We start from the raw sequence: 17,417 nt of genomic DNA, 5'->3' as shown, positions 1-17,417 counted from the left end.
TGGATGGATGGATGGATGGATGGATGGATGGATGGATGGATGGATGGATGGATGGATGGATGGATATAGGAGTGGACGAACGGATGGATGGGTGGATGTGCGTTTCGAAGAATTGATTGATGGATGAATGAATACTCGTTTCTTTAATCAGTGGTTTTGCTCGGCGTTAGAAATTTAATCGGACGCCGAGTTTAATAAGATTAAAGCGGCTTCAGTTCGATCTTGTTTTTTGCGGCGGTGCGTTGTCTTGCACTTTTTTGTAGAAATGCCGCGGTGCCTCGATTTCTGATTGAACTTTGATCAACTTTCTCATTTCTTTAGCAGAAAAACACTAAGAACATTATCGCACACACCAGCAAAAAGAGTAAGTGCTTTCACAAACTTTGTTAACGTTTTTGTATACCTCGGCAGTGAAATGTTTATTATGAAGCCATTCGTAATTCTAGTAGACCACTTAACTCCCACATTTACTAGGTTTCTAATCGTTATCCATTTCGTTCTATAAATAAGGTATTATATCTCATACCTTACCTATCCCCTATCTTCTCTGTTAATCTATAGTAATGACATAACATTGCCAATGTCATAAATGTAGATAGATTCACTATTTATAATCAACAAGTGACTAACTAGAATGATATTACCTGTATACGCACATGCACATGCATACACATATTACGCATACGCACACACACACGCACTCACACACGCACGCACACACACGCACGCGCGCGCGCGCACACACACACACACACACACACACACACACACACACACATACTCACTCATATTATGTGATATACGCGATCATGGGAGCTCGTGGTGAATTAGGTTTCTTATCTCATACTCATTCATCAAAATTTCTAGCCGGCATATATATGTTATCAATGCCGGAGCGGTGCGGATCAATAATAATAATGCATCTATGTATACATCAGTGAAGATTTGATGAAATTTTGTAGGTTTACATGCTGCCGAAACGCATTGCTAAATGTAGCCACCTTAACTATACGCTCCAGGCCTACCGTTTCGCGTACGCAGTACATTTATTAAATATATGACTTATTCCGCCCGTGAACACCGTTGGATTGGAGCGCGGATCCGTCTGGGGGCGATTGTGTCGGGCGTGTTATCAGCAGTCAAAATTATATAGGGAGGCTTGTTAGCACGCCGCTGAACCAAATTCTGTTATTGACGAAGCCTCAGGTATTGACGTCACGCAAAGATTACGTCGTCACGTGGCCGGCGTTGCTATAGGCCTCTCTAACTAGGGCGAGCTCGACCGGCGCATATTTATTGTACCAGGGAAAGAAAGCTGCTCGCTTTATCAACCATAATTTACGCGCGTGATCTCGATTTATCGGATCGACGAACAAGAGCGTATGCTTTATGGATCGGGGCGCCTTCCTCGTCGACAGCAAATCAGGTGTCGCTCGACGGCACCCCACAATCATCGCCACGCTGCGGTTTCCACCGGCATTTTGCATTTATGAAAGGCGGTGCCATTGTCAGTTTGGGGCTTGAGAGCCTCGATGTCAAAATTCGCTGTCGTCTCACTGAAAAAAAATCCCCGAGCAAGTAATAAAGCGCGATCTTCTTTTTCTCTCTCATTTTTGTACGCACGACAGAAGGGCAACTTGAAGTGCTATAATTGTGATGAAAACGGGAGGTATTGTGAACGCAGCTTTGTTGTACTTGAGTGTCTGAGCCAGTTACGCGCATGCATGGATGCAGTGAAGAGATGAGTGAGTGAGTCATGCCTTGTAACTGAACCGTCGCCAATTAGAAATTAATGAGCTTCACACACAAAATACATCATATAAAACCGAAAGAAGAAAATAGCTGAGAGATGGCCTGCTGTCCGACCTCATGTGTGTGTGCGTGTGTACGCGCGCGTGCATACGTGTGTGGGCTTGAACAGTTGCCCTAAATCGCGTAAACGACCAATTCTACCTTCATGGCACACACATGCATGTCCTCTGAAAGATAATGGTATAAGGTAGCGTAGGCGCTTTTTGTTCGGATTAATAGTTACTTACGGAACCGCAGATTCGTGATTTGCACCGTGTTTGTTGTTCGGTCGCCATATTGTCGATATATCCTGTACAGTTTCTATGAAATCGTGCTCAGATATACTCGACTAAATGTATTGCTAGATGCAATTATAATCCACGATGCTTGGGAAATCGTGAGATGCGTTTTTTAATGATAAAGTATTGTTAATGTTACCACTCGCACGCCCAAATCCCCATGTTATTTGTATAGCAGCGTGAACAGCTAATACAGCTGAACAGCTAATGCTTCATCGGTTCGCTCGGTTTCGTATTTGTTTCATCCCGCTCCAAAATTACGACTATCTTCATTTTCGCGTGTACTATTTATTGTCCACGCTTCATCATGTCAGCTTTGCTCTCAGAAGCTATTCTGTGGTGTACGATGTTATGTAGTACAATGAGTAATGTAGTGTAACGTACAGTAATGTAACGTACAGAGAGCTTAGCTGTACATGGGAGAACTGCACCTGCGAATGTGCAAAACGAATGCTTTTATTGTTACGAAACTGTACTAGTTCTTATATACATTGTTGTTATTAAACGTAAAACTGTATATTTAAACAAAAGTTCCTCTTCCAATATTTTCCTGCTAAAGCTTTATAGTCGTATACTTCTTTATGGTACAAAATAGTCCCAACATTCGGATAAGATTAGAAAACTAACTGCGTAATCGGAGAATGATTTCGTCAGAAGACACACGTACACGAGTTGTGACTGAATGTCGTAACGAACTTATCCCGCCACAAATACACACACACACACGCGCGCGCGCACGACACACACGCACGACACACACGCACGCACACACGCACGCGCACACGCACGCACCCACACCCACACATCAACCAACACACCACATCACACACACACAGCACGACACACAGCACACCACACACACACACAGCACCACACACACACACACAATTACCACACGCGCACGCCTGCACAACAATACACTACACACGCACCAACACACCACACGGCCACGCACGGCACGCATGCCACATCACGCACACACACCACACACACACAGCGCACGCACAACACTATAAACACCACTAACGCGCACACACACGCCACACTACGCCGCTGCGCACGCACGCACGCACGCAACGCCACGCACGCACCCGCAGCCACACACACACACACAATACACACACGCACTACGAGCACGCACGCAGCGCACGCACACACGCACATACACACGACGCCACACGCACTTACGCCACTACACCGCTACGCACGCACACAGCCCACATACACATCACCACACACACACACACACCACACACCGCACGTGCAATTAGACACACACACCACACACAGGCGCATCGTCCGCACACACACACACACACACACCACAGCAGACAACACACGCTGCGGCGTACACACACATACACAAACACACGACACACGACAGCTCAGCACACACATACACACACGCGCTGCGCGCACACACACACACCCAGACACACACACACACACACACACACACACACACACACAACACACATACACACACACACGCACACACGCACGCACGCGCGCACACACACACACACGCACGCACGCACGCCCCCCCCACACACAGACGTTTTTTGTGAATGTTTAACCTTCTGCTCTTTGGTTTTTCGTTTGGGTTGGTTGATATGTTATATTATGATTATTAGGATTATTATAATGATTGTTATATTATTATTATTATTATCACCATTATTATTATCTTGTATCGTTTCGTAGCCTCATATAGCCTAGCTATGCTATTTTTTTTATACTTGTAAATTTTAAACACGTCATACACACTATAAACAAATATAAACACTATATAGAGCCCGGCAATGATCAACACGAAAATCCAACATAAGGAAGTGTGCCCAGCTTATAAGTATTTCTATGGTATGTACTATATCTATCAATCTATCTATCTATCTATCTATCTATCTATCTATCTATCTATCTATCTAATCTAATCTTATCTATCTATTCTATTATCTATCTATCTATCTATCTATCTATCTATATATATATATAATAGTATCAATTGTATTAGAAGTGAATCAAAACGTATACAAAGCAAAGGTTTTTTGTCACCCCTGGTTGTATCTATAATTAAATGTAACTAAGATTATCCCGCTAGAAGGACAGTACCATCATGCATGCAGATAATAGCAAAATGATTAAAACAGATACAAACCACCCATACGACGATAAATAGAGAATGAAAATAGGTTTATGAATGTTCCTTTGGTTAATTAGGCTTTTTACTCCCGTGTAACCGTATATTATTTGTACTGACATAGTGATTTACGCACATACAGTAGATATGAAAATGTTTATTAGCTAAATCTATATCATCATGAATAATCATGCAGATAATGCGAACAGCGTGACCGCTGGCATATAAAGCGAACGTATCAAGCCCGCCAGAGCCCCTGAATAATTCGTTTGCTCTAAATAATTCACGCTAATGCTGCAATTTGTGAGATTTGCAGCCCCGAGGATTTTCCAGTGTCTCGCATTTCCACGTGTCCGAACCTGAATATTAATGACCAGTAGACCATGTTCGGTCAGATCACCACTAGACCCACCGCCACCTACGGGCGCTTACAGCAATGTGCAGAGTGGGGGGGGGCAGGGGTTCAACACTTCAGCAGCTAGTGGGTGGGGCCCATGTTTTAATATTTCTCGCAATATATTTATTTACATTTTTGAGCAATTAGATCGCTCGCGTTGGCTCTCGATTCTACATGTGACGATGAGTTATAGTGCTGCTAATTAAACAGTTGTTAAACATGACAATATTTAAATTTATGTATTAATTATCAATGATAGAGATGGCATCAAAATTACGACCTGTTCACAAGACAAACCTAGAGGCGAAAGCATCAAAATTATGATAAGTAGCAATCAATCCAAGTTTAGTTGTTGAGTGTGGGTGGTCCAGAGACAGGTAATCCACGTTCACTACGCTTCCGCGTGGACATCCGTATAAACACTTGTCCACAACCCAGCAGCAGATGACGGATGGGACGTCATCGTGACGTCACCGCTCATTAGCCGTGTATTTTCAGAGAGGTGTTAACTTTTCTGTACTTGGTTTCGGTTGTACTTCTTAGACTAGGGTCAATTATTATTCAAGTTACCAGCTAAAATAATTTATATAAAGAATAGCTTGTTTTACACACAAATACTTTAATTACCGATGGCGTAAGAGAAACACTACAAGTACGGGGTCACGCAATTATATTATACTGGAAATAGAAATTGTAGGCGGATGACAGCTAGTGATTGGTGCCTTGGTGGCTAGGTTTGATTAGATGAGAGAAGGCATGCAGGCTAAGAAAGCTAGCGACGCGAAATGTGGATTTTACCGGACTAGGTCTCGTGCTAAGAATCAATTCCGTCGAACTAAACTCGCGGGTTTTCACTTATATATATATATATAAAATATATATATATTATAATTATATAATATATATATATATTTCGCACGGGCGAGGAAAAATCCCAGTGGAAAATCCCAATAGAAAATCCCTACACTTCACTGTTAGATCTCGATCTTTCGGACGTGCAGCTATGGACTGACGATTGTTTAATATCTAGTAGGTCTCAGGGGAGAGATAGTGAATATAGAAATAAGTTGTGGATATAGAAATCAGTTAACCCTAACCCTAACCCTAATCCTAACCCTAACCCTAACTCTATCTCTAATTCTAAAATAAAACAAAATTAGCCAAAAATAATAAAAAATAAAATAAATAAGAGACAAAATTAGCCAATCAGAGCCGTCCCCTAGCGGATCACTATCTCTCCCCTGTGCAAAATTCTTTAATATCTCAAGCTGCACGTTAGAGTAAGGAGTATAGAGTGTACACCATGCTGTCAATCATCAACAAGGGTGCGATCTTAAACTAACCGACAGCAGCCTACGTGCGATCCATACAATCGACATCCCCACATGCGTATTAGCGACTATTTTACTTATTATATTAGTCTTTATATCCTTTATATTATTATTGTTATAATTGAATTAGCTATTGAATTAGCAACGTCGCAGTACGTTTTACGCAGTACGCAGTAGGCCTACGAAGTAGTTTTTACGATATCAGTGCACTGAACAAAACAGAACAACTATACTCTATTTCCAAAAAAATAATTCGGATAAATATAACTATAATTATATAACCAATGTTCATTGCACAGCCCCAGCTACTAGACATAGGCTGCCGTTAACTAACGAACTAATAACTGCTCGACAATATTCGGTTGTAACCAGCTGTCGGCGAATCGATTTTGCACTTCGCGAACGCACGCATTTTAATCACGCTTATAATTATCGCAACATGGCCATCAACAGAAACAAACAGCTATTAGCGTTTCATGCTATAAGCGTATCATGGTCGTTATATTGCAGTTTGGGGGCTGTGGTGCGCTGATCCCGCGCTAGGTGTGGAGAGCGAGGTCATTAGTATTTTTTTGCGAAAAATTGTGAAACTGCTGCAAAATTATTAGAGAAAATTAGACACGGAGTGGAAGAGTTGGGAGCGAGAGTCATATATATATATATATATATATGTATTATTAATATATATATAATATATATATATATATATATTTATATATACATAGAGAGAGGGGGGGAAGAGCGCGCGCGAGAGCAAGAGATAATGAGGGAAAGCAGGCATGGCATCATGGCATGGAAAATGCTTCAGTTATGAAAACGGCCGAACTAATTATTTATATATAAGGTAAAACATGAGCAAGAAAAACAGCAACCGTGCGCAACGCAAGGATTATATTGTTCATCGTACTGAACAGTGTTTTATTTATTTCCATATTTCATCGGAGAAACACATACCGAGAAGGTAACGCAACGCCGTTCCGCTGTAACATATTTGACGAGGGGGAAATCCACAACGTCCTCTGATAAAATGATAATAAAATAATAATTGGAAGGGTTACCTCATAATTAATAGACATACGCTCTGTTATATACTTACGATACAATTTATTGCTTCCACACATCTTTATGTGCTTATATATATATAACTATTACAGTATTACTATACATAGGCTACTAGTTCTTCGACCGCGACTTGCAAAAGCGCCATCTACAGTTGAAATATCGACCGCATATCGTGATACATACGCCGACCGTGATACATCGCCGTATATGGTACCGTTGTACGATATGTCCTAGCTCCAAGAAACGGTCTTTGCTAGAGTTAGGAGACCCTGTGTATATTTACGTTAGTCACGCAGCCTGGTCGGGTTAGATATGTCCGTGCAATCACACACAGACGAATAGTATTAACTACAGAACTATTATCGGAAAAAAGCCGTCGCACCGAGGGAAACAATTGACAAAAAATACTGCTGTGTTATACCCGCGTTAAATATACTCGCAAAATGGCCGCCTCCGGCGGCCATATTCGCTCGTTACGCTGATGAGACTACGATGATTTCTCTAAATCCTGGCCCGATTCATAGTAATCTTTTAGTAAAATATTGACTTAAGATAATAATACAAGAATCCTGTTACTAACATGACATTTTCTGTCCCGGTATATTCATTTCTATGTAAAACACTTTGTACACACCTTCTAATCCATTGTTTTTCTTTTCAAATTAAGGCTAATATAATATACGGAACCCGCTTAATACGATTATTTTTCTTTGGCCCGTCAGTTTCGTACTAATGGGGTGCGACTGTAGTAATGAATTGTAGTAATTGAATGAGGAGTTTAGGCTTTGCAGTAATTGTATCTATTTGTGAACAATTTAACGCTACTATAAAGTTCTTAATTATCCATATAAACCTATATAAAATATCTTGTACGCACCTTGTTTGTTAATTCGGGGTTAATATATGTTGAAGTGGTTAATACGAAACCAGCTTAATACAATTATTTGTCTTTTGCCCGTCAGTTTTCTACTAACGGGGTTTGATTCTTGGAAAATGTAGGCAAACGCTTCGCAGTAATTTAGTAGTTTATATCCTCCTGACGTAGTGTAGCGGAACGTATTGGTTTCGCGCCGTTTGTGTGCGTGCGTGTGCGTGTGTATGATGTGTGTGTGTGTGTGTGTGTGTGCGTGTGCGTGTGCGTGCGCGTGCGTGTGCGTGTGTGTCTGTCTGTCTGCTCGATATTTTTGCAACCGTTAGAAGTAGAAACTTCAAACTTGGTGAAGAACTTAGGTGGAACCCTATTGATTTTGAGTGCCTTTCACCCAAGGTCAAGGGTCACAGGTTCACATTTGATGAATGGATAGATAGATAGATAGATAAATAGATAGATAGATAGATATATAGATAGAGATAGATAGATAGATAGCAAAATAGATAGATTGATAGATAAATATGCGCTGAGTGCGAGCGTGCAGGTGGGAGAGAACTTGATTCCACAGAGCGCGTGTGCCCTGGCGAATCCACTGCAAGGTTACGCGACAGACTACTGTATCCCTTAGCCTGTGGTTGCGTGTTTGTAAGTCTACAGCCAGCGCACCTAGCGGAAGTGAACTGAATCGTGCATGTTTTCCAGGGAGATTTTCCATTATATTTTCTAAATATGGTTTTTTTTAACATATAACCCAATAAATGACAAAAAGCAAAGTGTTAGAATCGAACCTGACGCGTAGGAATGAAGCACGAAAATTTTCAACCGGATTCGTGCACGCGCCTAGAAGATATGCAGGAACAAACAGAACGACACTACTCAAATTATTATATAGATAGCGTTTTCATACACATACCTAGGTTACGGCTAGTAAGAACGTATGAGAGCACAATAGTAGTCTATGTGGGAGAGCTATCAGAAGACTGATGAGAATCAGTATGACCCGCTCTCCAATCCGCCTCATAAATATTGTCAGCGTTTTGGCTAGGTTAATCACAGCGCACACAATCGGCTTACCATTAAATTAATTAATTAATGGGCTAATAGCTAAGTGGAATCATGGTGATGTCGTTCAAAACTCCACTCCATTCACTTCAAGACATACCTGCGTAACAGTATACACGGCTTTCGATAACTATTACATGCAATACATTATATAGTTACTAGAAAAACTACGCAGAAGAACGGCTTATCACGGAAAGCAGATCGATTTCTGCTCCTCGCAAATACAAAATGGATGGTAATTTCTTCGTACGAGTATCACGGCTCTTAGGTGCGCGCACGCAAACAGTGACCGTGGAACAATCTGGCTTTGACCAATATTACCAGGAGTGTATAATATAGAGATGGATCACTATATTATACACTTCTGATATTACTAGTAGATCGCCGAGCACGACGACTGTAACGCCTGTTAACTTACTGACCGTGCCTGTTACAGTTACAGTTATTGTTACTGTTACTCTTACAGTTACTGATGCTGTTACTGTTACTCTTACAGTTACTGATGCTGTTAATGTTACAGTTACTAATGCTGTTACGGTTACAGTTATTGTTACTGTTATTGTTACTGTTACAGTTATTGTTATTGTTACAGTTATTGTTACCGTTACTGCTGCACACAGAGAGCGTCGCGCACCGCCACGTAATATTTAAGCGCCAATGTTTAACGTAATGTTATGTGAAATAAACACGGGCACTAAACGGACTAGCACGACAACAAAACTGTAAAATGTTTTCAGTGTAGAGGACAACCCGGTTTCGCATACGCGTCGTGTGGGCAGGTTTAGGGTAAGTGAGACATGAAAACGCAACTTGGGCAAGCGTTTGCGAATGCACGTTGCTCTAAACACGACCAGTTGAAAACGGGATCACAGTTAATCTCTTTTGAGTGGTATGCTAAGAAACATTCGCGTTCCGGTTCCGATCACGTCACTATCAGTAAACCACACTGAAGCTCTTTGCCACAACAATGTCATAGGACAGAGAAGTTTGTTTTGAACGATCTCTATCCATGGGTCTGGTTTGAATGATGCGCGCACTGTGGCGACGGAATTCTAATTTTACATGAACATCGACGGAAACGAGCTAGAAAATTCAATTACGCGGAGAGTGAATTATGCATCCCACATATCAGAATGAATAAATATATATATATATATAAATGGGCGGGTGCGTAAGTGTATATTGTATCAGCAATAGCAACTCTTGTAAAACTCTCGTAGAGCTATATATATAGGTAGGGGAAACAAGGTTTCAGTCATTGTTATACGAGCCTAATGTCACTTCATTGTGGATGTGGTCAAACAACACAAAAATATCGATTATAGTATTTATGACACTTGCAAATGAACTGTCTTTCTCAAAATATTTGTTATTTTATTCACTTGACGAATAGAAGGAAATAAGTAATAAAAAATAGATGAATGAGAAAATCTACCACTCCAAAATCACTCAATTACCTAGACGTAAAGTTATGTACTTCCACCTTAATCAGCCAGCAATGCTTTGCTGGCATTAGTTGGAAAACGCACTCAAACATTAATCGATTGCATTGCCTTGTATTAATTGCAGGCTCACTTCATATATATATATACATATATAAATATAATGCAGCCAGATAATTACCAAAAACGTGGTATTGCGAGTATTTTTAGTCACTATGCCTACTAGATTTTTTTTAAAGTGCAAAATTTCATTTTAAATTAAATTCTTGGAGTGATACATGTACCCATTGATCTATGTACAGTAATAACTACTGGTAGCAATCTCTGCTCCATTAAATGCTCTCATATATATACTTCGACACCTGTGAGTACTGATAGTCACACATTTCATATGCAGTGCTAGATGTTTTGTTTGTAACCGGGTCAGTCAATATAACAACCAATCCATGTCCTCTCATCAACTACTGCACACTAATAGCATATATGCAGATGATACGCGTGAACGTCCAAGAATAAACCAACGCTGGAAGATACAGCGGGAGAAACTGTTACGCTACTACTCGACATGCTCGCTCGCCCAAGAAAAATGCAAACGTGACCTCCGAGTGCAGACGACATCGACCCTCCCCCCCCCCTCCCCGCTGACGTCTGCTGAGAAAATGCAAAAGCGCATTTTCCGTCATGAATCGCCGCGTCGACAGACGGAGCGAGGATAGCGCAAGCGCGCTCTGAACACTCGCCGCTGCCCTCGCGCTCACGTTATGTTAGTTTCTTTGCTTTCTGATAGAGAGCGTCGACGACCTTCCCCATGTTGTTTATCGTCTCCAGCGACGTCTCGTACGTCTTGTCCACGGTCGCCTCCTCGAAGACGATCAGAACGGCCTCTCCCTGATCCAAGATACCTGCGCAGAGAGGAGGAGCGAGATTTTACCGCCACAACACGGAAGACGACGACGACGACCGACGCGACGAGAAAATAACGTCAAAAATATATACGAATAAAAAATAGAACGAGATGAAATGAAGGAGGACGATATATATAGCAGCAACGACCGACGCTCCCCCGTTTTCGGCATGAGCACGCCCACTGAATTACCGCGACTGTCGTCTGCAACATTCACTCGGGCGTTTTCCATGTGTGTGTGTGTCTGTATGTGTGTGTGTGTGTGTGTCTGTATGTGTGTGTGTGTGTCTGTATGTGTGTGTGTGTGCGTGTGGAGGGGTGGTTACTAGCCCTTTCCACAGAGATGCAGACCAATTTCAGCTTGCACACAGAACAGCTGCTGTGGATGTTCCGAGCGAGGATTCTTAACACTTGTTTGGTCATGGACCCCTTCAGAAATTTGGCAAGAGCTATCGACCCCCCTAAAAATGCACATAAACACAAACACAGATACCAGGAATAGCACAATAACAGGGGCATGTGGGTCCCCAAGATTCCTATCTATAAAAGCCCTAGAGATCCATGTCAATCACACGACCACTTGTTAGGACCCCCAGGATTACAGTGTGTAGTTGATTTACCATAAAGACATTGAACAATCTCATACTTTGCACTTCACAAAATGTCATCTCGTTAGAAGTGTGCTGGAACAAGACTAAATAACTGTACAATGTGGCATATAGTACAAGCAAGAATGACCACTAACCACTGAACTTCTTGTCCAGAATCATTTGAGAGAGCTTTCTCTCCACCGTGTCTATTGGCAGATTAATAGCCTTAGCTACATGCTCCACCTAGAAAATAAAAACAATACATTTGCACGCATTAGTCATTCTCACGATAGATAACAATGTTATCTTCGAAAAATTACATAGACAGACTTGACACAAATGACGAAGCTTGCCGTGGTGCTTCACGAATTGAAATTCATAATTAAATTTAAGGCAACACTTGCCGACCTAAAGAATTGTAGTTTCACCCGTGGTACAAGATGGAACCGGAAGCGATTTACGATGGATTTTCGCGAATCGAGGCAAGGATAACTCAACGTTTGAGAGTGCGAGGCACATCTTGTTTTGACGTGGTTTTCTGCACCACAGCATCAGGCTCACCTGCACGCGAGAGTACGGTTCGATGATCCTGCAAAGGTTCTTTTCTAGGAGGTCATCGTAAAGAGAGTCGAGATGCGCGTGAACGATGGGGTCCTGCACCAACTCCGCCTGGTACCGCTCCAGTGTCTGCGGGACGGAAACAATAAGTTTGCCACAGAGAAAATCCGCGCGAATAAATTATGTCGACCGTCGATAAACGTAGTGAAGAACGATGGATGATCAACTGCAACATTTAGACACTACTTCATCAATACAGGGATGAGATTGGATAATTTAATTTTCAGCTGAAATTTAAATTAGCAAACAGAGGAGCGAGCAATGCGAAGACCGTAGATCATCGCCATGCTAGGGGGGTCCGGGGTCCAAAATTTTTTTTTTTTAAAAGAATGGTACAATTTGGTGCATTCTAAGCTATTCTGAACTAATTATAGGAGCCTCTTGAATCACCTTTTCAAGTTGTCAAAAAGAACAAACGAACTATAATAGGAAATCAGGGGGCTGAAAATAGGGCAAGTTTTTTATTAAATGTCTAGACATAATGATATTTTTCTGTTTCCACCCGTCGCTTGCATTGTTTTACTCAGACATAAGCTGCCTTGCTGCGACCAGATTTGAATGAAAAAAAACACAATGCGAATGGAACAATCAGTGCATAGTCATGCACACAACATGCACGCAGCAACATGTAAACCCGGCCCCCAGGCCAGGCATGGTCGTTACGTGATCAGCTACCTCAAATGTTTGCCCCTCTACTGCAGCCTGTCAACAAGGATTTTCTTTTCTGGTACGCAAAAACAGATACACTGTATACTTCGCTGTCAGCCTACTGTCTACACTCTACAGTCTACAGTCAGGTGCTGTTGAGGGTATATAATTTAAATTGTTACATTGTTACCCCCCTCCCAATTTTCTCAACGAATTTAGACGTTTCACAAAATCGACCCCTGGGACTGTCAAATCCGCGGATTTCCGCGGATCCGCGGAAGAATCTCATCCCTGTCAATATGACGTCGCTTTTGCGCAAACAGAAACGCATGTAGCAAACACTGCTAGTCTATTTCGAGACATTATACAAGTTTTTCGCTCGACTGCTCTTGAACGTTTTCACTCTATTATCATGATTTGTTTCAAAGAACTGAATGGGATAGAGAAGCCCCTGGTTTACAGGTACACTATCAGTGCATACAGATCACTCAAGAAATTCTTCAAAGTAAGTACCTGCTGGAAATCTGCAAGAGAACGCTTGTGACTGGCCTGGGCAATGCTCTTTGTCGCCTCTATCTCAGGTCCGGCATACTTGAGGCCTAGCTTACCACTGATCAGGCTCTGTACATCGTCAGGGCTGAAATATAGGCAGGAACAGATAGCATAATTAACATCAAGACCATACACTGCATAAGCATTCATTCGCTGCCAAGAAATTCCAAATAATCCACAGTATCAGCACTCCACAAGATTCTGCCTGGATGAGTAAATTTGCCGCCTGCCCCTGTCTCTGCCTTTATCCGAGCAGCACAACGTTTAGGTATTGGCTTAGAGTAATCATTCTGACTCATTCTGACTCATGACACATTCAGAATGATTACTCCAAGGTATCGGCGACTACCACTGCTTGATGCTCACCAGTTCAGCATGATCTTGCACAGCAGCATGTACTTGAGTGCGGTGACGGCGCGCGGCGTCAGCTCGATTGAGTCGTAGCCCTCAAACGCCTCGTAGAAGTAGGAGAAGGCCGTCTTGAAGTCGCGCTCATCGGCCGCGTGCAGGATGCCCGACTGCATGTCGAGCGCCGCCTGCATCTTCGGCGGGCAGTAGATCGAGTTTGCCGTCGTCCGCGCCGACGTCAGCGCGGCCCTGAAAGTCACGCAGGTCAGCGGATGCTGCGAATGATGCTACCGGCATGCATGCATGTGCGTGCGTGTACATGTGGGTGTGTTTGTGTGTGTGTGTGTGTGTCTGTGTGTGTGTGCATGTGCGTACGTGCATGTGCATGCGTATTTGCCGTTATGTATGGGTGCATGCGTCCGGGCGTGTATCGGTGGCTCTGAAAATCACTACAATTTTCCCTTTTCCTAGTTTGACGGTTTGGGATTTTTACAGTGAGCTTCCTGTGACAGTTTTTCAATATGCCATGATCAAATTTATGGAAGGAACCTTCGGTAGCACCACACATATCCATTACATATAATGCTATGAGTAGAGTGTGTGAGTTTACGTACACTACTAAGCACACATGCTTTAAAGGGAAACCAATACTCCTACATTGCCTCTATAGGGAACAAATCCGCAGGCAGAAGAAAAACACAATGTTGACTCAAAGTCTTTAAACAATACTGACACCACTGGCACCAGGAAGAAGATAGCATGAGAAACAGCAACCTAAGGTAGCGATCGTAGAACAGACCGATCACATGCAAATCAGCCGTGAAAGTAAAAATGGCACAGGATTGTTTCGAGCACGTACCTGGCTTTTGGAAGGTTGCTGAGTACATGATAGGTCTTGCTCTCCAACAGCTGCACCTCAACTAGCAGGTTCTTGTCATCTAGCTTTTTTAATTCCCTAAGCAGTTGTGATGCTGCAAGGTAGAAGCTACACTGTTACCCGTCTGATTAGGAGTACTTCCCTTCTTGTACATCACGGTTGGTATATCACGAACATTTGCTAGCTATGCTAATGATAGTGCCACTGAACGGTCACAATTACATCGAATGACCATGAAGAGCAACTTACCTAATGACAATGCATTTGTGTATTCCTTTGTGTCATAGTAAAGAGCAACAAGACGTGCCTGAAGGAAGCAAAGGCATTTACAATGCAAGTAAGCAATTATACTGACCCAATGTGCATGCTCTGAATTCAGTTTCCGCATAAATATATCCATTTTTAAACAACATATCATGAATATTTACGGACGAATTTCAAATAAACATACATCATTAACTAGCCGAGATATAAAATCAATAATAAATGTTTTTAATAACATTTTACTTTTGTAATGCTTTGGCTGATTCATTTAAATTAATTCCATTTTTAGAACAATGCATTTGGAATTAATATATAAATTAACATTAATTATTAGTTACTCAACATACTTTATCTAGCAATATCAGCATATATCACAACGAGTGTTGAAACGTGTATGCTCTAATAGCAGTATGATACATATTTAACTATGAACCTTATTATACTTACCTCTAAGCTCTGCCGCAAAAATGTTCGCTTCTCTTCCTTAGCCCATTCAATGCATTCTTTACATAACTGAACCTGCAGAAATTTGCCAAAATAGATTTAAAAAAATTATGAAATAAAAAGTGTGCGATTTAGGCCACAATTAAAAAAATCTTTGTTTGCCCTCACCTGGCCCAGGCTGAAAAGTTTGGGTAGGTAGGTACGCTTTATTTTTGAATGGATCTTTTTACTAATTCAGCATGGTGTCTACATGCTTTGGTGTGCTTGTGTGGAGATACCTTTTATGTTGAATGTTTGTTTTGCTTGGTACATATAATGTATTGCCTAAAGATTTATATAATGTTCAGTAATACAATTTGTAAAAAAAAAAAATTCAATAACAATTTTTGAGTCCGGCCCCTTTTTGGCAGGTCGATCGGGTGAGGGCAAGCAAACAATATTTTTCTCATGGCCTTATTTACATGCAAATAATGATCACACAGGAAGTATTGCAAGGGTTTCATTCTGTGAGATTCTGCATTACTTGAATTGTTAGATATTCAATAGAATCAATACTGAACTAAAATATATCACTACTTAATAAAATCACTGCCCACTAACAAGGTCTACTCATGTAAAATCAAACCTTATCCAATGAGAAAAAGATTCTTGTTAAGATTAGCTAACAATACCACTGGCTTACAAGCAAAACACATGTAAATGAATCTAAAAAATTATAGAAAACATGACTTCTATGCATGTTTGTTACCATGATCACACCATAACTATCCCCATAGAAAATTGTCCTCTCAATCAGCATGATACCAAATTATGCTTATAACTATGCTAATGTTTTTTTATGGGCAACATTATATTTAATATTAATTTCATTGCAAACATTAAGCTGAAAGTTTACCACTTTTCCAGTGTTTAGTTCCATGTCCAGTAATATATCCACTAATGCTCGCACAAGCTTGGCTGCCTTTGCCTTGCTGATACATGACAAAAATGGCCTGATATACTGGATTAACCCTCCAAGCTCTAAAACAAAACAAATATTATTTGTGGGTTTATATCGATCAAGATACATAAAGGATTCTTATTGTGCATGTTGTCTTCATACTGAATCAAATCATTTACATAATTATACTGCTCATAAATTATTGGATGATTTACCTTCTGCCTGACCAGTTTTCGCAAGTAACCTTCCGAGCTCAAGAATGCTCTGCTCTATCGCCTTTGCCAAATCTTCATCCAAATCTCCTTTCACGCCTTGTTTAACTTGAAAACAAAAAGGAAACCTTCCAAGCTGTACCTATGTTTCTAATAAATAGTTATAATTACAACAATTTGCAAACCAAATTAATGAACAAAATTAAAAAGAAAAATTATCTTTACAAGGCAAAACAACCCTATTATTATTATTATTATTATTATTATTATTATTAAATCTTTATTGCAGGTAATTCAAATACAAGTACATGTACAGTCTTTTTCATGGAGAAAAAATATGATAAATGCAATAGTGTTGACCAGTTAAAATAATAAAATTTCTGAGTGATACAGTACAAAACAGTGCAATACAACATGAAGGAAAAATATATAGAAAAAAATGTCAGCATATTCTGTACAAGTAAAGTGATTAAGGTACACTTTAACATCATTTCGACACTGATACGTACACCATTATATACCAGGGTTTCTTATACATAAGAGGCACAGTAGCACACCGCCGTTGTCAAATTTAACATTGCTGTTGTGAAAAGGTTCCGGTATTTACTGATAAGTATATCAATAC

General features: G+C 40.9%; 1 protein-coding gene across 1 annotated transcript; it reads right to left on the bottom strand.

Annotated features, from left to right (window-relative positions):
- Window positions 1–10,302: 10,302 nt before the first annotated feature.
- On the bottom strand, window positions 10,303–16,900 carry LOC106805144 (26S proteasome non-ATPase regulatory subunit 11A-like; the record flags this gene model as incomplete). Its single annotated transcript, XM_014806637.1, is given in 10 exon segments — window positions 10,303–11,297; window positions 12,045–12,132; window positions 12,451–12,576; window positions 13,669–13,792; window positions 14,074–14,304; window positions 14,915–15,026; window positions 15,182–15,239; window positions 15,644–15,715; window positions 16,536–16,660; window positions 16,796–16,900. Coding segments are annotated over 10 exon segments (1,184 nt in total), but the record flags the coding sequence as incomplete, so codon positions are not given.
- Window positions 16,901–17,417: the final 517 nt, after the last annotated feature.

Source organism: Priapulus caudatus, unplaced genomic scaffold (genome assembly GCF_000485595.1).
Source record: "Priapulus caudatus unplaced genomic scaffold, Priapulus_caudatus-5.0.1 Scaffold101, whole genome shotgun sequence".
Lineage (NCBI taxonomy): Eukaryota > Metazoa > Priapulida > Priapulimorpha > Priapulimorphida > Priapulidae > Priapulus > Priapulus caudatus.
The sequence above is the reverse complement of the archived record's forward strand: the minus strand, read 5'-3'. Positions and strand labels throughout refer to the sequence as shown.